Consider the following 24,271-nt stretch of genomic DNA (forward strand, 5'->3'; position numbering starts at 1 on the left):
CACCCACATAGAATGAATGATTTCATGATACTATTGCGTAACAGGCCAGAACAAAACTGTGGATAGGCTTGATTCCCGACCTCCTTCAAGGAGGGCGGCGGCGCTCGACTAAGTAGGCATAACAGTGTGGTTGGAGGGGTTGGAGGCACTCACATTGATCATTGGTCCAGAAGCACTACTTTGAGAAGGAACTGCCTCCATGACACTGTCATAGTCTATATTATGACTAGCTAGCTAGCTATAGACCTTGCCTAATAAATTATAGCTGACTAGACTGTCTCGGCTTACTACTGTGGTCAAGTTTCTTGCACATGCGCAGAAGAGTCCTCCGGAGAACTAAGAGAGTACATGTACTGAAACCGCAGTACATGTAATAGATTTTTAATTTTACTTTCAGGATGATTAATTAAGGGGGTTTCCCAGGGAAATACCTGGCCATTAATCAATTCTGTTCTGAACAACTGCATGTACTGCATGTATGGACTCAATCCGTTTGTTCCTCAGTACAGTCTGAGTTCCAGTCTTGTCGATCTGTAGACTTCACAACATCAATTAAGACCAGTTGCCATACTGAAGGATGTCGCAGACATCTGGTGGAGACAAGTGGTGGCGTTGCACCAATTCTGCGTGTAATCATCCTCCTGACATTCCACTATCGGTTGGAATTACTTTCCGTTCGTGTCCCTACTGTCGCCTTGTTCAAGAATCGATGTTCCAGACAAACGAGTCCAGACAAGAAGTCACTGAGTCTCTGCAAAGAGCAACCCTTCACCTTGAGGCTGACCTGGTAGAACGAGCATCAAACCTTGCTCCTAATATCTCTGAAAGCCGAACCCGAACCCGTACCCAGGAATCACTGGAGAACGCTAGTCAAACCCCGCCCACATCTCGTAATGTATTGCAAGTACAGTTTACCCCCGAAGCAAGACATACTGGTGCGATAAAGCCGACTGAATCTCACAGTGCTGGTGAGGGCAATTCTCAACAAAAACCCTCCAATGACCCACCTGGAGAAAACCCCACATCAGACAGCAAAGGCCCACCTGGAACTTCGGGGAAAAACCTATCACCAGGCAGCAGTGGCCCTCCAGGAGAAACCCCCAAACTAGACAGCAGCTCTCCTGGAAAAAACCCCACACCTGACAACAATGGCCCACCTGGTACTCTTATCTCGGGAATCACTGATAACCTAAGAGACCATGATGCCTCAGGGGCAGGAAATAAGGATAGCAACCCAACTGGCAACCCAAAGGTGAGTTATTTTTTGCGAATTTATGTTATTATGCTTAGAGAGACATTCGTAAAATCAAAGAAAGCAACCACGTATAATTGATCAGGACCCCTACGGATTCTTTAAAATGTACAGTGGTTTTCCATACCTTTGCAGGCTATGTAGTGATTACCTGTCTGTAGTCCACCCACCCACACATCACAAAAATCAATGAAGGTCAAATTGTAGTAATATACTGGTGCATCTAAAACGAGTGTTGCAAGCGTGCACTTGCTAATGCCTCTCGCCATGTTTTTGCTTTCGCTCAAAAGTATTAGAGTGTTATAGAAGAGGTAAATAATTTGCAATGTGCTTTGATTGTTTCACAAGAAAGGGGTGTCCACAGTTAATAGTGCATACTGATCGTCTTTAATGGCCTGTAGCCAAACAGTGGGAGCAAACCTTCATCAAAGGCATAATAATTATAGTCAGTAGTCTGTGAGATAAGTACGATTCAATCACAGAATTAAATCAACGATACTGAAGCAACTGCATGTTATTTAAATGGCCTGTAGCCAAACAGTGGGAGCAAACCTTTGTCAAGGGCACAGAGTAAGAGAAAATTTAAGCACAGACAGTAGTATAGCACAGACCAGAGGAGGAACGCCAGGGTCAATAGGGTCACGTTTAATAAAGGATTAAACGTTCATGTTCAGGGTTCTTGACCTTTGCTGCATATAGCAGCTTAGCGCTTCTGTTCTTTATTTGCTTGCTTGGAAAGCTTACTATACCTAGATCTATCCAGTGCAGCAAGCCAGTACATCAAAATGTATACCCTAGCCACGGAAGGCTAATTTCCATATCTTGTGGTTTCGAAGAATGCAATAAAAGGTCAAAGGTTGCAATTAAATCCTGGATCTCCTCTCTCAAGCTGATTCCTCTGGGGCGCGATAGCTCAACCGATTTCTGTTGTGATTATAAAGAGGATTAAGCTATTGGTGGTGTATAAACTCAGGGTAAACTCAGTTTTACATGTAAAACATAGGGGCCACGTGGTGTTTTAATTAGTGACTTTTTGACCCTGGAATTTATCCTCTGAGCACAGACAGTATAGTATATAAACAAGCAGAAAGTGTGTATCTATATAATACTGAGAAGAAAAGACTTGTGTAGATGTATCTATTGTACCAGACTTGTGTACATGAATCTATTGTTATCTAGTCTAATTTGGTTTGTGGCTTACCAGTATACCAGGACCTCAAGAAAAAGAACTAAGTTGATTCTGCCACTGCATGGATTCTCTAGCATGTGGGGATGAGCGGGCATGTGCATTACATCTATAGGAATAATTAAAGGGTGTGTCCAAAGAGATCAAGTTCACATGCAATGGCTACTATAGCTAGCTGTTTTAACATATATTTTCTGACTCTTGTAGCTAACAAAAAGCTAGTGCTTTAGTGCAAGGCTAACTCATGTGTTGAATAGAAAGTTTGTGCAAACAGATGATGCTATGAAAGATTCTGAAGAGACTGTAACAGCCTTCAATGTGAGTCAAACTAGCCATAACTCGAGAAAGAAGCTTTAGTTTGCTAATCCACGAATCAAAATTCAAGAGAACGTGGCTAGAAGCCTATAGAAGCTGTTAGTTTTCGTCGCATTGCAACCGTTGAGCAGTTAAAGCTGGAATACACACACACACCAGTGGCGTAGCCAGGGGGTGGCAAAGGGGGCAAATGCCCCCCCTTTTTCTGGATCTCTACTACTCAGCTCAGGTTAGTGTAGCTGATTATCTTGCTGAGCACTCTCTTTCTTCCGAATCTTAGCTAGCTAGTAAGCAAGCAAAACGATTTAGTCCCTAAACTGTGAGCTATTCTGGTCTAAATCTATAGACAGTTCTTGTTGTTCTTTGCTAAACTAGCTTCTTCTAAAATATCAGGCCACACCCAACTAATAGAGAAGTCAATTATAACGTCATAATTAAGAGGCGTGGCTTCCTGTAAAAATTTCAGCGCTGCGCAGCTGGTAAGTATTGCCCCTCTTCCAAAAAATCCTGGCTACGCTCCAGCACACAGACAGACAGACACACACACAGTCGTATCCCTCGTGCGGCTACGCCTCGAGGCATAATAATACTGCAGACTTTTCACACATCTCAAGGCGATGCAATTTACTATACTCTACTTGCACAGCATTTATCACTCCTCCTATATACTCAATGTCAACAAGCTGCTTCCGGAAAAATCCAATTTTTGAGCAACTTCTCACAGCGGTAGTTACCTTAATGTTACTATTATAGACGGGTAGTAATTTTAGCGTTTTCAGATTTTTCTCTGTTTTTAGGGTACTAATTTTGGCGGATTTGTAGCAAATTTATTAGCACAATATTATTTTGTCAAAAGATGTAAGTTTGGAGTCATATACAGATGAAAAAAGGGCTAGCTTGCTTAGCATACTCTCAAAAGTGGAAGTGTACATCAGAAAAGTAAAAAAAATTTTTTTAGATGAGATTCATTAAATGCGTTTTATTATTAGTGCGTACTTGATTTAGCGTTAATTACAAATTCGCTAAAATTAGTACCTGTTTATAATAGTAACAATAAGGTAGACCCAAATAAAATGCATAGAGATAGTATAATTTCAGTCACACGAAAATATAAGGATTGATGTACCGTATATGTTATACAACTGGAAAATTTGGCGGGTATTTGGCAAATGAGCCAACGTAATTGGCGGTTTTAATTTAACGTCTTAGGTATACTATACAGCAGGGTTCTGCCCACAGTGGTCGGCACCGACCACTGCAGCTCTATAAGCGACCACCACTCACCTCTCTGCGACCACTAGTAACACTACAGCTATAAGCTAGCTAGCTAGCTGCAGCTGCAGCTGTTCTGAGCATGCGCATTATTGTGCTGAGTCTGCAGTACTACTGCATGCTTACTCAGCAATAATCATGTGCCATAACAAGTTAGTAAAATCATAGATAGAAGAGTAACAGGGATTGGTAACGGAATCATTTTACATTGAATCTGCAGTAAAACCTCGAAAACTATCTGCGTTACGCCCTACAAACGAGGCTCTTTTGCCAGGTAACTCGCTCAAAATAAGAAAGCTGTGTTTCCATCTCTTTCAACAATTTATCCAGTCTGTGACCAGTACTAGCTAATGATTGACCACACCCAGTAAAAAGGAATGTTCCAGTGAAGTTATAAGCGTACAGCTGCTATTTATATAGTCTCTTGTATTGCTAAAACGCGTGTAAGTGCTGGTTATAACTGCTAAAATAGGTATGCAGTAGACTCTCGCTATTCCGGCTCTCTAAAGTACGGCCACCTCGATATACCGGCCATTTGGCTTGGTACGGAATGCTAGCTATATGTTTACTGCACAAAACTCACCCTAAAGTACGGCCACTCGCTATTCCATTCACCGGCCAGTGCTGGCTGTCCCAAACAAAGTTTTCAATGTAATTTTATACGTATATTACGGCCGGATATGACCGTTTGGGTGTGGTTTAGCAAATAAAATGGATTACACAGAATGATGATTCATCATTATCCTTCATTATCCTCGAGACAAGAACCGCAAAATTAGTCTTTAGATTCGAGGTAAGGTCGTTTTTAAGCCGCGGCTATTTCCCAAAATACAGCCACCTCGCTATTCCAGCCAAGCTGCATGGTGCCAAGGGTGACCAGATTAACGAGAGTCTACTGTAGACCTTTAAATATGAGTGAGTTGCACAGACTGAGCATGTTTGCTTGTGGTATATCCTGCACTGTGTGTAGAAAATAGGCCATTAGCTTGGCTAGCCGGACCACGCCCAACTACAGCTTTGGCTTGTTGACACAGCCTCGATTAAACCGCGGGTAAAGCGGATCAGTGTTACCCGAGGGTACTTCCGTTACCAATCCCTCTTCTATCTATGGTAAAATAATGTCTATTCTGAACTATTTTAGACTAGTGCTACATCCAAAGACTTAGATATAGACAGTAGTCCTACTTCTAAGAGGAGATGCCAAGAAACTGATTCCATGCAGTGCTAGTGCTAGCAGCTATATAGTGATGCAGTTCAACCAGGAGTTGCATATTTTCAAGTTGATGCTGATGTGTCAAGCCACTCCACAGCAAGTGGGAGAGGAGGAAAGCAGGCCACAACATTTGCAAATGACTGGCTTTGGGTTTCAAAAAAGAAGAGGAGACTAACAATCTAGACTAACAATCTATTTTTAGTGATTCAATGTTAATTTTATATAATACTTGCATGTCTTATAAATATCAGTAAATGTTTTGATTTTGTCTCTAGAATTGCTGAAATTGAATGTAGGGTAGATAAACACTCACATTTTTCCAGGGGGCAAGCCCCCGGACCCCCTATTGTGGTCTAGCCACCACTCAACTCATCCTGGGCAGAACCCTGCTACGGTAATGACGTTGTGTCCATCAGAGTTTGGCCGTTTTAAATGTCAATAATTATGTGTGGTGTAACTTATAAATATGTGATTGGAACATTTCTAAGATAATACATGTATGCTGATATGATACCATTGTGTACAGTAGGTGAATAAGCTACAACACATCCAGAGTAGCATGCAGATGATATTCATAGCTGAGTACCTTAAAAGGATAATTATTGTGGTTTTGCTATGTTGTAGTACCAAGGGCGTATAAAAAAAGAGAGGGCATGCAACTCCACTATCAGTACACGCAGCTAGCAGAGTTCAAACGAGAGCGGAGGAATGTGTGCATTTGCATGAAGTGCTAAAAATAAATTTAGCATTTCATGCACAGTCATGCACATTCATCCCCCCACGTTTGAACTCTGCTCATATAGGAGTTGCGTGCCCTCTCTTCTTTTATACGCCCTTGGTAGTACCGTAGTAGCTAGAAATTTTGGTGGCCCAAAAATTCTGCGAATATATATAGCTGTAAAAAGACCTTCTGCGGATAATAATATTATTTCTGCGAATTAAACTTTCAACTGCATGTTAAATTAGGCGTGGTTAATAATCATTTGTAGATAATATTTCTGCGTTTACTCATTCATTCGCAAAATTCGCAGAATTTTTCGGCCGCAGAAATTTCTAGCTACACGGTATTATCAGGAGTATTCAACTCCCACGCACATTCCATTCTACATCTAGAACTGAATCCGTCACTAACACTTGTAGGTAAACTGTTAGCCATGAATAAAATTAAGCGTGGGCTGGACCGCATGTGTGTGTGTGTGTGCTGATATAATTTTTAACTAATTAACCACTACACCTATGCAGTGACAGTCTGATAGTACCGTGGTATGACATCAGAGGAGGACCGCCAGGGTCAATAGGGTCACGTTTAATGAAGGATTAGTTCTGGGTTCTTGACCTTTGCTGCATATACATGTAGCAGCTTAGCGCTTCTGTTCTTTATTTGCCTGCTTGGAAAGCTTACTATATACCTTAGATCTATCCAGTGCAGCAAGCCAGTACATAAAAATGTATACCCTAAGTCTAATTTCCATATCTTGTGGTTTCGAAGAATGCAATAAAAGATCAAAGGTTGCAATTAAAACCTGGATCTCCTCTCTTAAGCTGATTCCTCTGGGGCGCGATAGCTCAACCGATTTCTGTTATGATTATAAAGAGGATCAAGCTATTTGTAGTGTATAAACTCAGTTTTACTAGGGCCACGTGGTGTTTTAATTAGTGACCTTTTGACCCTGGCATTCTCCTCTGTGGTATGACATACTCCTCTACCATAACGTGGTTTACACTACAACTGCTACAGTTGGATACTCCTCTTAATGTATTCCTAGTATTATTTTGTTGACTTGTTACTGACAATCATAACAGAAAGCCAACCAAAATACTGATTATTGGGGCGAGCGAAGCGAGTCCCTTCCTAGTGATGAACGTTGAAATTTTGTCTGTCTGTGTGTCATGGACCGGCACGATATTTGTTTTTTGTGTACTCGCAACCCTTCATCAACTTTTACGTGAAAGCTGCGCATGGGCACAAGATAAGAGCTATCTATACTCAGCAACGAAGACTAGACAAGACACAGAGACTCTTGAGGCCACAGGCAAGCCTACAGCAGGTCAGAGGAGCTCAGATGAGGGATTTCTGAGCCTGAGATCACACAAGCACGCCTGCAGGAGGTCACAGCAACTTACTTGCAACATTGATTGAATACCTATGCTTGCGGCAAGGATAGGTCACAGATCACTACTTGTGTATACTTGCGTTCAGATAATTAATAAACCTGCTAGCTCAACAGGACAAACAGAGACCAGACAAGGTCAGAGCAGCTCAGGCTGAGGTCACACAGGTACCCTTACAACATTAACAGGTCACAGTACAATCTCCTTCCCCCTAACCTTGCTCCACCTGTTAGTTTGTACAGACACACCTTTCCCCATGCTGTGTAAAATGTTGGGCATATTGATAACATGCTGAACTTTCATTCATATACAGATACGTTTCATAGATACAATACGTTTGATCAGTCTAATCTATCTCATCGTTGGGATGCAACTTCAGGGTTAGAGCAGGCCAAGAAAGCCTGCCTTGTTAGATGAGCTGGAATATACATGTATCATCCTACATGCTGATGTTCCTGCTGTATATTAAAGCAGACATGCAACTGTGTGGGCTACATTCATGTGTGCAATTACACACTAAGAAGTCTTCTTGTACTTGAGTCCAGAAGGAGTTGTTTGTGGTAACCTTGATCTTCCTATTAGGCTGTGCACCCAGTTCTTTTGCTGTAATGGTAGCATAGATAACCCATATAGATACACATTTCGCGCACGCTCGCCCCAAACATGCTCCGCATGCTTCTAGTTTACTACATTGTGGCAATGTGGTTGGAGTGCTGACTGCTCAGTGCTGAGAGTATAGCCTGCAAAGGTATGGAAAACCACTGTACATTTGTAGCTCTTTTTTAGCTCTAGCTATATGGTGCAAGTTTGATACTTGATGATTGCTGATCTTGGGTAATTTACTCTACATGTAGTTTTGACTAGGTAGAGTTTTTTAAGTGAGAACTTGCTTTGGTAATCAATAATGACTTTTACTGTATACAGTCTGCCCTAAGACCACAAATGTTGTAAGACAGGAAGTGCTACAAGTTGCCTCATGAATAATTATATTAATGAGAACAGTTTTTCTGATAAGTTTCTAAGTTGACATAAATTATGTAATAGTTATTACATGGCTATGTAAAGGCCCTTGACCACAATCTAGTACTGGAATAAACAGCTTGTGGCACGAATTGCCATGTAATAACTAATTTGTTGCCTTGAAAACCATGCATTTTCTGGCATATAGAAACCAGCATAGAAACCACTTGCTGCGTAGATGTGAAAAAAATAGGTAATTTAGTAGTTTTTGTTCTGTTTTTGGTGGCTGGATTTACAATATTGTATAGTAAGTGCATCGAAACCACGCATACGCTGTCTAGTAAATTTACTACAGGAACCATAAGTGTCTCACGATGATTGGGTAGAGGGTGGGCTCTGGTCTTAAAAAGGTCACTTTGCCCCAGTGCAACATGCCATATATTGGCCCTACAATATGCCATATACTGGCACTGCTATTCCTTTGATCTCAGAGGTCAAAAGGCAACAATATACGATAAACGTACGATAAACACTATAAATTATGAATTTGGGTCAAACTAGTATGAAGTTGTGTAATTAAAAATGATTGCTTGACTTTTTGAGTAAGCTGTTCACTATCAATGTAGCAAGCTAAAAATTGGTTGAACAATTAGAAAGGATGCACAACATATTCAAGGTAAATGCCATACAAATGAACGGTGTTTGCAAAGCAGTTGCACAAACTTTGACATTAATACACAACTTGGTAAAATAGCATAAAACACATAATGAATGACTTCAAGCCTAGCTGCAAAGCATGCACATGCATCAGATGCACTAGTTGATACTTTAGGCAATCACTGGTTCCTTTCACGTCTGTAGATATGCAGCCATGAGTTCCACCAACTACATGCAGAGACTATTCAGAATGCGCAAGCTGTTCACACTATCTTAATCTATTCCAAACTTGCTGAGTCAATACATTCCATATTGAACTAATTTATCTCGTATAGTAACAAGTTCTAGTTTATTAAATGGTCTGTGTTATATATGAGCTTTGGAATCCATCACTCTTCACCACAATCTGGTAGATTTTTTGGGTGTCATCATTATGAACTTATTATTATGCCTCGAGGCGTAGCCGCAAGAGGGATACGGTAAAGCTGACTGTGTGCGTGCGTGCGTGCGTTCGGGTGGGTGTGTGTGTGTGTTCCAACTGTAACTGCTCAACGATTGCAATGCGACGAAAACTAATTGCTTCTATAGGCTTCTAGCCACGTTCTCTTGGATTTTGATTCGTGGATTAGCAATCTAAAGCTTCTTTCTCGAGTTATGGCTAGTTTGACTCACATTGAAGGCTGTTGCAGTCTCTTCAGAATCTTTCATAACATCATCTGTTCGCACAAACTTTCTATTCAACACATGAGTTAGCCTTGCACTAAAGCGCTAGCTTTTTGTTAGCTACAGAGTCAGAAAAGATCTGTTAAAACAGCTAGCTAATAGTAGCCATTGTGAACTTGATCTCTTTGGACACACCCTTTAGTTATTCCTGTGGATGCAATGCGCATGCGCGCTCATCCCCACATGTTAGAGAATCCAATGGCCATGGCAGAATCAACTTACTTCTTTTTCTTGTAGTTGAGGTCCTGGTATAGCGGTAAGCCACAAAACAAATGATATACCAAAATTATAGACTAAATAACAATAGATTCATGTACACAAGTCTTGTAACAATAGATACATGTACACAAGTCTTTTCTGAATATAGATAGATACACACTTTCTGCTTGTTTATATACTGTCTATGCATGCTATACAACTGTCTGTTCTTAAATTCTCTCTTTAATACTCCGTGCCTTTGACAAACTCATACACTATTAACTGTGGACACCCCTTTCTTGTGAAACAATAAAACACATTGCATAATTATTTACCTCTTCTATAACACTCTAATACTTTTGAGCAAAAGCAAAAACATGGCGAGAGGTATTAGCAAGTGCACGCTTGCAACACTCGTATAATTATAAATCTCAATGTTTTTTAGCATCCTTATGAATACCCTTAAAATGCTTGCGGTATGTATTTCCTGTCTTGTTTTGCAAATACTGAAAAAACTAGGGGATCTTAGGGCAGACTGCTAGCTTTTAATAATATGATATTATCCTATGGATACTGAAGATTATCACGAGTCTGTGCCAGTAACTGCACGAGTGACAGTTACTAGGCACAGACGAGTGATAATCATCAGTATATACTATGGGATAATGCATTTATTGCTTAGCAACCAAAATGCAGGTTGAATCTGCGCATGCACGACATGTGGTTGCTTTGTCAACCAGAACGATGCGTAGCAACAAAATTGAGTTTCTCCCAGTTGAAGATGAGTTTAAGAGAAAGATAAAAGACAAAGAAATAAGACTCTATAGAACACCAGGAGAGCTTGCTAAAAGATTTTGTAGAGAACAGACAAGAAAAAAAGAAAGAAAACGTTGACAACCAGCCAACCCGTTTTGAAAATGGATAGTTTTGAAGGATAAACAGCGTGTGCTGGCTTTCTATCATGCTCCAGTGTATCAGAAGAGGAAACATGGACCACAATAGCAAAAGAAAAGTGTTGACAACCGTTTTGAAGCAAAAACGACTTACAAGAGCCTGAACAGGCTTAAATGGTGGTGCAGTACACTTCTACATGTGCAATATTCTGCTCAAAACACTCATTCCCAACACTGATGCCTCTTAGATGCATTAAATATGACTGCTAAACTAAACACTGACAACCTCCCTACCTTCAGCCTCACTGTAAAAAAGCAAAGAAGTTATACAGAGCAACAGAGCGTCAGAAAACATGAAAAGAGACTGATAAACATTGCATTGCATGATTATAAGTGTAAATTATTGTTTTTCTTGTTCTCTCACTGCAGAAAAACGTTTCATTCCAAATAAGAATCACTTCCTAGTGTGTAATAACAAGTGTGCAATAATACTTCCGGGTGTGCGATATGGAAAAATATCTGCACACTTGGTGATGAGTCACTTCCTGTGCAATTTAAATGTAAAATGCTGATGTCAGCACTTATTAAAAAGCTAATATATTTGTAGTTCTAGGAACATGCACATGGAAGCAATAAATATGGCTTTCATAAATCTAAATATGAACTTGTGCATGCGTGGGAGAGAGGATTGACTTGTACACGTGACAATTATGGTGTGGCTTACATGGCACTTGATGCATGCATGGTTGACTGCCCAGTGCCCCACACCACTGACACCACCACACTTTGAATGCTAGGTAATGGCATGTACATATGTTATGCATGCCTTTGCTACTGATTCACATGCAGGGATTACAAGGTGACGTCTCAAAGCCACAAAGTTCTCCAGATGTACAACGTGAACATTCCACTCTGGATAATGATCCAGTTCACAAGAGGAGTCCTGTTCGGACTTTTTGCAATACGCACCTACTTACTCCTTCGGCTAGGTTTTGTGCAGACTCGTACAGAGCCAGTGCTAAACATACTCCAAAAGAAACTATTACCAGTCAAGAAACTAACCTTCCTAGTAATTCAAGTAGAAACCAAGAAGCCTCCTCCAAAACAGGGACTGTTAAGGATTTTTTAACGCGGTTTGAAAAAGAGGAGAATGTTAGGGTGTCAGTGCCTGCAGTCATACCAACTTCAAACATTAGTACCGAAACAGCAATGGGTGTTAATTATATGCTGAAGAAAAATCCACGAAAGCGTACGATTGTGACCAACGAACAGTTTTTTATTAAGCGGTTCAAACCAGATGATTGTACTGAAATTGACCCATTACTCTACTTTAGCTCTGATGAACCCAACAAAATGTCAGAGGCTGCTGTTTCCGATGCAAAAAATGAAAGTAGCACATCACCTGAAATAGAAGCTAGAGTTGATCTCAACCCTTCACATAGTTCTGATGTAGGTTGCTTTGTGTAATGCTTAGCAGCGACATTATTTTTTTTTATTGATAGGCTAATATGCTTACTTATAAAAAGGATGATTCTGCTGGAAATTTATTTGAGCCAACAGAAAACAAGAAATTTAAAAAGAAGAAGAAAGGTAAGCATTTTGGAACTATGTCTGAAGAAAAGTCTGCTACATCTGACTTGGGGTAAGTTTTTTAACGATAATTGATCCACGATAATCGGTTTATATAGAACCGTGTCTGGGAATCAAGGAGCCACTGTTAACCTAGTTTTTCATGTGATCATCCCAAAACAGTTCTGGGAATGGGATGATCAATCGTATGTGTCTCTACGCTTTGGAAACCCTGAGTTAGGGTCTTGGAAAAAAGATTGTGGTGATTTTTCCCAATTGTAAGTCAACTTGTATATCTCATATTCAATTTGTTCTTGCTTCCAAACCGGCTTGGTAGACATGTCACTGAGAGCCTCTTTGAAATGACTTGTCAATTGGAACTTAGTGTAGAGCTGTTAAATCTTCAAATTCCATACAAGTATGTTGTGTTCACCGAGAAGTCTCTGACGAAAAAAGACGGGTGGTATGAGTTCATTCGTTTGCCTGAAAGAACACGAGGAGATCTGAATAGAGCACTCAACCTCAGCCAGGGAGAAATACAACAAGCAACTGTTGAAGGTATAGTTTTAGGACAACAGTGTTACTTTCTCATCAGGCAGAAAAACTACAGATCCGTTGCATTTCTAAGTGATGTTAGGTGCATTTTCTTGTTGAACATTAAATAAAAAATTAACTGACCAATTTTTCAGATCGACCTGATGAGAAAACTAACAATGTTGTCCTGCATTGTACATTGTCATTGTATATGAGCTCTACAATGAATGTACAATGCAGGTCGAGCTCCATGCAGGTATAAGCATAGCCTCTACACATGCAGGCTCTCTTCTGTTCTATATCAGGGGCGGATCCAGGATTTAAGGAAGGGGGTTCTTATAGACTGTTAATATAGTACTTCGTGCGGACAAGAATCCAACCGGCGCACAGCGCCGAAATTTTGACCACACCCACTAATTAATGATTTATAAACACAGGAGAGATGGTTTTGTGACTGGAGGAGTGACCTGGAGAGTATAGTAGTGGCCCCCAGTGGAAAGACAAACGGTGGTGGCTGTAGACTTGACCATCAATTTATTAATGATTATAGCAATTATTATACATGTAAGTATGCAGTGTCAATCAGTATGCAGTGCCATGCACTCTCCCTTACCTGAAACTTTCCTCTTCTTACAAGTCAAATGGCTAGATAATAATAATTATTATCACTTGCCACCTGCAAATCAATGTGGCTGATGCAGCCAGTAGCCAGCCCCACCCTCTTGCTATGTAGAGAGAACCAGCCCCACCCTTTTATTATGCAAAGAGACCCAGCCCCACCCTTTTATTAAGCAGAGAGAACGTATGACTTTGTCACGACAGTACAGTAGCTAGCTAGCTATACTAGCTGGAAGGGTAGTTCGTACGAACCCAACGAACTACCTCTGGATCCGCCCCTGTATATAATTATTTTCTGTTTTTTATCACATCGTTCAATAAAATAAAATAACTGTATTAATCGTTCAATGTGGTATTAATTGAAGGAATAAAGAAATAAATAGAGGTAGAGTTAGAAAAAAGGAGAGCCTGTATCGGAAAGTCGCGTGAGGTGGCATAGAAGGGTGAAAATGAGTGTGGGCATTCAGTGCTAGAGATGTTGGACTGCATGCCCACGTGGAGATGTATGACTTTGCCTGCAGCAAGCTGGAATTGGAACTGGAAGTTTGCAAGCTAGCTAGCTATATACCTATAGCTAGATCTACTAAAGTCTATTTGCGTTGAGTTCGACCCCGGAAGCTATGTGGTCAATTATGGCTTCATTTATGCTTTATGTGGTGGACAAGTATATGCCTGAGACTTCTACATGGAAACTGCTAACTTTTAGCTGGTTAGAGCTTACTAGCTCTACATTTCTACTGTGGTCGGTGTCATGTCCGGTTGCGCAACCTCAAGTAAGGTAAAATTGGTTAACACCACTTCAGAATAATAATATTCATAGAATAAAATGATTATTCATAGCTGCTTATCAGCGTGTTACATAATTCAGCAAGACAAATCCTGACATAGGCTTGAAACCCGACCTCCCGTCAGGGACGGTTGGGCTCTGCCCAACTAGTGTGTAGGTTGGAAATCTCATGGACGATGATGAGAAACTAACAATTAACTATGTAAGTAACGTATGTCAATATGTGTTTACAATACTGCAGGTGTGTACCACCAGTATGACAGCATGGTGTTCCCAAGTGATGTACTGATAACAAGAGACCTTGGTGAAAGATTTATGTCCGGTGTGAGGAGTTTATTGCTGTGGGGGAAGAAAAATGAAGCAACTTCGAAGGATAACCTTGAAGTTCCTGAATATTACATTATATTGCAAAATTGTCTCATGTTCTACATTGATGCTAATTATAGAGCAATAATTTCCACTGGCCAATTTTCTGAATCATTCCCTCTTGCAATTGTCGTTCGAAGAGTTTATCATATCTTCACTTGTTTGCTTGAAAGTCAGTTTATATACCAAGAAGGTCCTCGGATAAAGTCGTTTAAACCAAGTTTCCGAAAACAACCTTTACAAGAGGTACCTTATTGTTACTATTATAAACTGGTACTAATTTTAGCGAATTTTAGCAAATTTGTAATTAACGCTAAATGAAGTATGCGCTAATAATATAACGCAATAAAAAAATTGTGAATATCATTTTTAAAAACTTTTTTTTCATGTACTTTTGTATATAAATGTAATGTATTTTTGAGAGTATGCTAAGCAAGCTAGCCCTTTTTTCATCTGTATCTGACTCCAAACTTTCCTAAAACTCATACTTGTACATCTTTTGAGATATAAAATATATATTTTGTACTCTGAATATTGATTGTTAATGTGACTTTTTATTCGTTATTGTATAGGCCATTGTCCGTGTATTAAATTCTGCCATTACAACACTTCCAAATGGAGAAACCAAGCAGTTGATGTGTGCTATCTTCATCCTGTCGTGCATATCAGAATTGGATATTCCATTCTACACTGAAGGTTTTCAAATTCTCTCTTCAAAATTGCTAAGGTTGATGTGTGCATATGGAGAAGAGGATGGCTTTAGTGAGAAGTGGTCGGAGTTGAAGCAAGTTTTCAAAAACGGGAATAACAGGTATAATTGTATTAAAGCACGTAATTTGGTACTTAGATATATTGTATAATTGTAACTTATAAATTATTAGGAGACGAATTGGTGGGATTGCTAGTCGTATGTTGAAGTATATTTCTGAGCAACAAGCAACAAATTTAGAATGGATGTACGGCTTACCTCTTCATAACTTCTTGATGGAAAATTCAGAACCATTTGACAGTATTAATTCAATGAGTGTGGATGTTCTTATGGATAACTGGAAGAAATTGAGTCAGAAATTTCCTCTATTAAATATCAGAGGAAAATTAGCTGGAAATCGCCAGCTCACGTAAGATCCTGATTTTTACTGCAATTTAATTTATGTTTATTTGCAGGATTATGAAACAGTATTATCCAAGTATGCTCTTTCTCATGAAGATGGACCCTCTTACTCTTCAAGCCTTTGTATTCATTTGCCCTGATCATGAGCTTGATAATCTTCTTGCTTTGATTCCGCCGCACGTTGCTACTACGTGGGTCTCGTACCTTCTTCATGTGTTCCACTATCGACCATCAACCAAAGATGAAGTAAGTGTAAAAAGTATACAGTGCATGCATCCAGTCTAGAGAGCAAATGTGTGAGTATATAGTTGTATTCAAATGTATATGTAATAGTTGTAACATGGATATCAAGGGTGTATACTACCGAGGGCAGTTCTATACGTATTCCCCGAGGAGTATCCTGAGAGTTTCAATGGATATTCCTTAGCGTCAGAGCACATCATGGTACAAATAATAGTTAGACACTGTTTTGGAGGTGTCTATGGGATTTAGAAGCCCATGCAAAGGCACTGATTTAGTATCTCAACAGTAGCGAGGGTACTATACAAGTGGCTGAGGGCTTCTAAATTACATGGACACCGACAAAACAGTGTAACTCATTTAGATACTAGTGCGTATATGCGCAAACCTTGCCCTCGACTACAATACAATTACTTGACAACAGGATACTATATAGGTACACTAAGTAAGTTGCAAGTATACTAAGCCCTAGTGTAATAGGTGCACAGTTCTATTTAACAACTAGCTATGCGTAGAAAATATCCAGTTTGGGTAACAATCAGTTTGACCCTATAAGCGTGGAGCTTATAGTATTAAAGATGTTCAACAACAGAATAATAACAGCAAAAGTACTGTGATGGCAACTGGCACAACAAGTGTTGCAAGCTGCGCTGTGCTAATGCCTCTCGCCATGATAGCTTTCACTCAAAAGTATTAGTGTTTTAGTAGGGGGAATAACTATAAATGAATTTTACATTACAATTTGCATTTGAATTTCATACAAAGAAAGTGTATCTATATAACCAGGGGCGTAGCCAGGGGGGGTGCTTGAGCACCCCCAACCAGCCTGAGTCAAGTATACAAATCACAGAGAAATGTATCTGATTATCCAGCTGAGCACCCCTTCTCTTCCAGATCTTGCTGCAGTTAGGCTGTTAGCTAGCTAGTATTAGCAAGGAAAACGATTCAGTCTCTAAACTGTGAGCTATTCTGGCTTAAATCTATGAACTATAGTTCTCTTTTGTGATCGTGGCCAGCTTCTCTATGCAAATAAAGGTTCAGCCACGCCCTACTTGGCAGATAAGTTAATTATGACGTCATTAATAAGAGGTGTGGCTTCCGGTCAGCCAAATTTCGGCGCTGTGCGGCTAAAAATTGGGCGCTTCGTGCCCTCTTTCATTTATGATAGCACCCCTTTCTCTAAAAATCCTGGCTACGCCCCTGATAACTGAGAATTAGGAATGACTTTGTATTGTATATAATTATGGCAGTGTTTTGTGGCTTACAAGGACCTCAAGAATATTGATTCTGCCAGGATCTGGATAGTCTCACATGTGGGGATGAGTGCACATGCGCATTAGGTAGTCTCATGGATCAGCCCCCTCCTAAGAAGGGGTCTGAGCACTCTTGTCTTGAAGTCATTTCACAATGGAATGTGCCAGACCAATGGAATGTAATCAATTCCTGACCTTACGCCCCCGCGTATTTGTTAATTGTATATACAAAGTGTCAAGCGCAGGCATCTCTCTCGAACGTGCTTCAATCTATTATGTGTTTTGCCTGTGGTGCTAACTCTGTGCCCAAGGACCCCTGCTTGGCTTGCTTATATGCTTCGTAGCAGCGTCTACGTATAAAGCGTTTACCATGCGTAATGCATGCGTTAATGATTATCTAAATGCGTTGAGCAACGTGCAGTTCTTTATTGCCTCCTATAATATCACCTGACTAGAATAAGTCAATCTGATTGAGCGAGCCGCTGGAATTCCAGCATGCATGTGCAACAAAAAACTACATCAAGAGTGCTCAGACGGTCCTTTGGGTCCGGCTGATCCATGAAACTAGATCCACAGAAAAATTAATGGATATAGCCTGCTGCTTTAGCAGCTCTTTTCTGACTCATGCATGTAGCTAATAAAGCTAGCGTTTTAGTGCAAAGCTAATTCATAAATTGAATATAGAAACTTTGTGCGAACAAATAATGCTACGAAAGATTCTGAAGAGACTGCTACAGCCTTCAATGTGAGTCAAACTAGCCATAACTTGAGAAAGAAGCTTTAGTTTGCTAGAGAACGTGGCTAGAAGCCTATAGAAACTGTTAGTTTTCGTCGCATTGCAACAGCTGGAATGCACAAGCACACACACACACACACACACACAGTCAGCTTTACCGTATCCCTCGTTGCTGCTAACGCCTCGAGGCATAACAACAATAGTAGAGACTTAAATACAAAAACTGACCCAGAGTTCTGGAATGTTTCTAGAATATTCTTCAGACGTTGCATCATGGAGCTGTGAAACCTACATTTCACTACTGTAAACCCTAACACGAAATCAACTAATTTTTAAAACCAAAAACAGGTATAGCTACTAACAGAAAACAAACATAAATCAACCAATGAAACACTCTAAGTTACTACACATATAGTGTACCTGCTCTGAGGCACTTTCATGTACTTCCCATGCATGTACACATTAATCCGGTCACCCTTGGGACAATGCAGCTTGGCCGGAATAGTAAGGTGGCTGTATTTCAGAAAATAGCCATGGCTAAAAAACCGACCTTACCTTGAATCTAATGACTAATTTTGCGGTTCTGCCGCAAGGATAACGAAAGATAATGAATCATTCCGCTCTCTATTTAATTGCCAAACCACACGCAAAACGTCATATCCGGCCGTAAATAAACGTATAAAATCTTGTTTGGGGCAGCCAGCACTGGCCAGTATACAGAATAGCGAGTGGCCGCATTTCAGGGTGAGTTTTGTGCAGTAAACATCTAGCTAGCATTCCGGATCAAACCAAATTATGGCCGGCATATCGAGGTGGCCGTACTTCAGAAGGCCGGAATAGCGAGAGTCTACCTGTACTTCCCATGTAGATCTTATCACCTATAGTGTCTAAAATTCTTAAGATTCTAGAAAATTGTGCTGATATAATTATACCATTTTGCCCAAAACCGTTGGTATTTTCTCTCTCTAACCATACTCTACTGTAGCAATTGTTTACTGTTCTATTAATCACCACAAACCCATCACCTTAGGTTGCCATAGAAACATTTTTGGATATGTTGCAGGCTTATTTATTAACCTACACAATGGTATCAGCACATTTTCTTAGAAATGTTCCAATCCTAGGATATTTACATTTAAGTACAACTATAATATCTCTCACAAATTTGCGGTAATCTATACTCTAGACTGGATGCTCTGTATATTTTTTACATATGAATTCTTGCTTAGGTAACGATGTGGGCTGGCTGGCTGAGTGTTATCCAGAAAAATATCACTTCATATCTCGAAAGGTTTGTATGATATTTATGTGAATTTAGGTTTTATTCATGTTATAGTGATCCATTGCATCTCGTGGAGTCGACAGTTCTCCTTTTCGAGAGGTGTACTGCCAGTATGAAGAGCTCTGATGATCACTGTTTACAAGTTCTTAAAACTGTGATTTCAAATTTTTTAGAGTCTATTGCATGCTACAGTTATGTCTGCACTGCTAATATTCCCATTATACAAACAAAAATTGAAGCAACTCAGAAACTGCTACGAAGTTGGCTCTCTTCCGAAAAAGTAGTTGGAGGAAACATGTTTGGCAACCACCCAGTATATTATGAAAAGAATTGTCTGTTGATGAGTCATGTTGAAGTAAAGGTAACTCAATAATTTTATATATCTGCATGTCAATCTATTCTGTGTAAATAGATTTGGAAGAGCTTTCTTTCTGTTAAGTGTTCTAGCAATACAGTGGAAACTAAATGGCAACAAGCCATGGAAGTTGTTTTAAAGGAGCGGTTAAGTAAGGTTAGTTGCATTTATTCTAGTTAATGTGAGCTATTTTGAGAATAGATGCATGCTGAAGCCTGTTTCATTATCAATTATTTATACCCATAATTATAGACAGTGCATGTTGCATTTAAGAATTTCGTTATAGAACCACAGTGACACTGGGAAACAAATAGACCAGTTGCATGTAAGAGCATAAAGAATTTAAAATTGCTGTGACATCACAGCTGGATGCCGTTGTGGGCGTTAGATCTATGCACAAGTCATTGTAAATTGTGAATTTAGACTTTTACACGTGCACTGCATGTGCGCATGCTATTTAATTGAACAATTTCTGCTGAATATATGTATGCAGTTCTATAAATACAGTAGAACCTCGCTAATCCGAATAGAGTGGGACCAGACCCCATCCGAATACATGAAATTTCCAGATTAACGGATGTAATTAAGCAATTATGAATATCATTAACGAATATTACTCGCACGTGTATAAAGCTAAACGCTATTGCAGAGAGCCTAGATTGAAGAGAGCTAGCTATAGCTATGTCGGTTTCAATCTGTCAACTGGCTTCCTTTACAAGTCAAGCCAGAGGCATCAAGTTTTATGATGTTTCTGCTTCACGTTTTGTTGTAGGAAGAAAATTTTATTGTCAATTGGAGCCTAGTAATGCATATGACAGTAACTGCATCGCTCTATGGGTCGACAGCCACTGTATGTTGGGGCATCTTGCTAGAGAAGCAGCCAACTGTTTAGCACCACTGTTAAGGCAAGGCTTTGAAGCTTCTGGGTGAGTGTAGTGTATTAATTGACAGTAAACTACATGTAAATAGTGTAATTATTGTTTATATTAAAATATGCACACATGCATGGGTGTAGGACAGTGTTGTCTACTCAATTCTCCATGAGCAGTCGTGGCTCTAGGTCTCACAGAAACAGAGTATGCGATGTGAAAGTGCTTGTGATGGGACCGCGTGAGGGAAAGGAGAAGGTTCGATGTGCTCTGGATGGTGCTGAACTCACTGACTTGCATTATTTTAGTGTAGATCTATAATAATTATGCTCCTATAAGCTCCTATCAGGCATGCACTCCTGCTCCTATTAATACATGAACTAGAGCACTAAAGTGCAAACCCTCGGCTAGCTGGTGACATGATTATAAAAATATAATGCAGTGCAGTGCATATAGTGATGTTGTTATCACGTATGACTTGCACAGCAACTAAGGAGCAATAAAACTAAACCAGACTGGAGGGATGCTGAAACATTTGAGAACAGGTAGTGGTACTATAGATATATGCACTGTGGATTAGGATCACAGCAAAGAAGCTTGGAGTCTCAGAGAAGTATGGCTCCAGGTCCTGCATGGAATAGGATCCCAGTCAGCTAAGCAGCAGGAGCTATAATTCAAGCTTTCTACTTTAGTGACCCTGTTTCATTGTTCCTGGTATAAATCTATACAGCTTTCTACTTTAGTGACCCTGTTCCATCGTTCTTGGTACAGGATCACTTCAGTTATAAGTAACGCATGTGCAAGTTCTGTTCCAGCTACATTTTGCTCGCTTTTATTAGACAACGAAGCTTTAACACCGAAAGCTGCCACTATCAAAAGTACTAACTTGTTGTGTGGAGGCTACTCATACTGTAAACGCAGTGCTAGAACATCCGACCTAGTCACAAGCTTGTTCAAGCTTCTTAGCTTTTGCTCGACAAAGAAGCTTTAACATCAAAATCTGCCACTACTTAAAGCAAGATATTGTTGTATGAAGGCTATCCATGCTGTAAACGCAGTGCTACCAGGTGAGTAGATATACCTGTGACAAACAAACAGACAAACAAACAAACCAACAGACTACTATACCCGTGGCTGCCCACGCGCCTCGGGTAATGATTATTATGCTCCTATTAATACATGAATGTATACACTTTTACATGCATGTACCTATGATGAACATAATAATTAAGTAGCTTGGAAAAAATCTGAAATCTTTGACTGTTTAATTGTATCGATACATTTTCTTGCAGCCATCTCTCTCAACTCTTAAAGCACACGAACATTGATTCTTCTTGTTCTTGTAGCCATTTGAGACACCCACCAAGCATTGTGGAGGCTCAAGTGTCATGTTTGCGACGATCTCATCATCACTGAGATGAGCATATCCCCTATCACCCATATCACTTTGCAGCCAATCAGTCAGTTCATCTTGCGTCAAGTCATGTCCCAATGTATGAAACAGAGAAGTGAATTCTTCATTTGAACAGGTAGCAGCCTTCTCTTCAATTGAGTGGTCCCCTGCATCTGAGCAACCTTTTGGTAATATCTTCCATGATAGTCGAAGAGTTTTTGCAGGGATTTCATCTCAGCAGACAGCAATTATGTTCGAGATTTATACTTCGTAAGAAGTCAAGGATTGGTACACCTTCATCGTCCCGTAGAATAAGCATTTCAAGAATCTTTCGTTTGTACCAGCGCTTAATTGATTCCAATACACCCTGGTCCATCGGCTGGATCAGAGAAGTAACGTTAGGAGGTAAAAATTTGCTTTTATTTTTCCATCACTTGACACCAACTCGTCTTCGTTAGGGTGTGCTGAACAATTATCAAGCAATAGAACTGCTTTGGGCTCAACACCCATCTCTCGTAATATTTGGCTAACCACAGGAACAAAGTTAGTATGAAACCAGTTAGCAAATATTTCCGTATTGACCCACGCATTTGACTGATTTCGGTAAATCACAGGTAGGCTATCCCTACGTACATTCTTGAAACACCAAGGATTCTTGGCTTTTCCGATAAAAAGTAGAGGTAGCTTTATGGTCCCTAAAGCGTTTGAGCATGCGTTTATGGTGACTTTTTCCTTCTGACTCTTTCGGCCATTAGCGCATTTTTCGAAATGAGATGCTAATGTCTTTTTTGGCAAAAGCTTGTAGTACAATCCTGTTTCATCGCAGTTGAATATTTGATTAAGCGTGTAACAATTTGTTTCCACAAAATCTTGGAAAGTGATGATAAAGTTATCAGCAGCAGGCTTGTCAGCTGGCAATTTCTCACCCTGTAAACTAAGCTGTCTGATACCATGACGCTTAGAGAATCTCCACAGCCACCCATCTGATGCTACAAAATCCTTCATTGGGCCACTTTCACCTCTTGATTCGGTTAACTTTGTGTATAAATCTATCGCCTTTGCTTTGAGAATGGGACCTGTAAACAAGAAAGAAGGTATAACAAGCTGGTGGCAACGGCTAACATAATAGAGCTCTGCTGTTACTTTATAGAAGCCACAATTCTGGTTCAACTTTACCAGATATGGGAATGCGTCTAAACCACAAAAGACTGCTTCTTCCAGCTGCATATCTTTTCCCATTTTCATAGTTTTATTAGGTAGTGTGCATCCTATTTCAATCATCTTCCTTTTGTGATTCCTCAGTTCTGAACCATTTTTCAGAGATAGTAGAGGTCCCTACACCATATTTCTCGGAGATAATTTTATAGCTCTTATTTGGGATCTGGTCTAATATCTCCACAAAACAAAATTAGTGCTGATTAAGCAAAGAAATATGTACTGCGCATGCGCAGTAGTCTTTTCCTTTTTTATTGCCTCTTACTCACTGCCCCTCCTTTTTTCAGTTTGCATTTGCGAGGTTTCGGGGTCTGGATTAGCGAGGTTCTACTGTATAAGACAAAAGAGGTAGTTTTAGTGGACTAGTCTCAAATACCAGCCGGTTCTCATTGTAAGCGTGGGCGGGAGAGAGCCGTCTGGTGACTCTGGGCATACTTTTCTGTCGTCGGACGGAATGTGGGTAGAGTATATTCATTTGAGCCTTACCCGCAAAAGAGTATATTCATTGGAGCCTTACCTACAAGAATGTAAGATAGCTTCGAGAATGCAACTACAAAACTTTATTTAAATTGTGGGTTATTATCCACGTGGTTAACAGGATGATTACATTCCTGACTGACAGAACGTTCTGCCCAGAGTCACCAGACAGTTCTCTCCCGCCCACGCTTACAATGAGAACCGGCTGGTATTCGAGACTATTAGTGGACTTAAATGCGTATTTTGTGAAAAGACAAGAAACAACTGTCTCTTTCCACGGACTTCCTAGAGACCCAAGTTAGAGAGCTGAGTACTTGTGAACCTGGCTTGAAAAATTTTTTTGAGAAAGTCCATGCTTCCCTTGTAACAGGGTGTATGGAAAGTGAAAAACGGAAATATCTCAGCTATGTAAAGTTAACGACCATTACCATTCTGTGTTTTTTGACATGACTCGATGTATTTGTGAAGGGGGGCTGTGGGGAAGCCTATATCTAATCTATCTAGCTTCAAGGAGCAACTAAGTAGCTTGAGAAAAAGGGGGGTGCTCCAGAGCATGCTTCCTACGCCCTTGGTCCATCAAAGTGAATGAACTACGCCCCTGGTCCACCAGAGTGAATAAAGTGATTCAACCTGTTTGAATATGAAAGTGCCTATCTGATCTATCTAGCTTGAAGGAGCAACTAGG

At 40.1% G+C, this 24,271-nt stretch overlaps 1 protein-coding gene across 3 annotated transcripts in view; it reads left to right on the forward strand.

The window, feature by feature from the left end:
* The first annotated feature begins 428 nt into the window (after positions 1-428).
* LOC135348752 (E3 ubiquitin-protein ligase RNF213-like) overlaps positions 429-24,271 on the forward strand; it is a 59,791-nt gene continuing 35,948 nt past the window's right edge. For 2 of the 3 annotated variants that reach the window (XM_064547059.1, XM_064547060.1), the window contains exons 1-12: positions 432-1,252; positions 11,631-12,230; positions 12,284-12,423; positions 12,470-12,628; positions 12,688-12,908; positions 14,531-14,901; positions 15,228-15,466; positions 15,537-15,773; positions 15,820-16,012; positions 19,225-19,286; positions 19,332-19,638; positions 19,690-19,788. In XM_064547059.1, the coding sequence (XP_064403129.1) occupies positions 578-1,252; positions 11,631-12,230; positions 12,284-12,423; positions 12,470-12,628; positions 12,688-12,908; positions 14,531-14,901; positions 15,228-15,466; positions 15,537-15,773; positions 15,820-16,012; positions 19,225-19,286; positions 19,332-19,638; positions 19,690-19,788 (3,303 nt within the window). In that variant the 5' untranslated portion in view covers positions 432-577. Of the gene's footprint in view, positions 1,253-11,630; positions 12,231-12,283; positions 12,424-12,469; positions 12,629-12,687; positions 12,909-14,530; positions 14,902-15,227; positions 15,467-15,536; positions 15,774-15,819; positions 16,013-19,224; positions 19,287-19,331; positions 19,639-19,689; positions 19,789-24,271 lie in introns of all 3 variants that reach the window. The other variant, XM_064547062.1, reaches the window with a different exon arrangement.

Source organism: Halichondria panicea, chromosome 15, assembly GCF_963675165.1.
Source record: "Halichondria panicea chromosome 15, odHalPani1.1, whole genome shotgun sequence".
In the NCBI taxonomy this organism is placed as follows: Eukaryota; Metazoa; Porifera; class Demospongiae; order Suberitida; family Halichondriidae; genus Halichondria; species Halichondria panicea.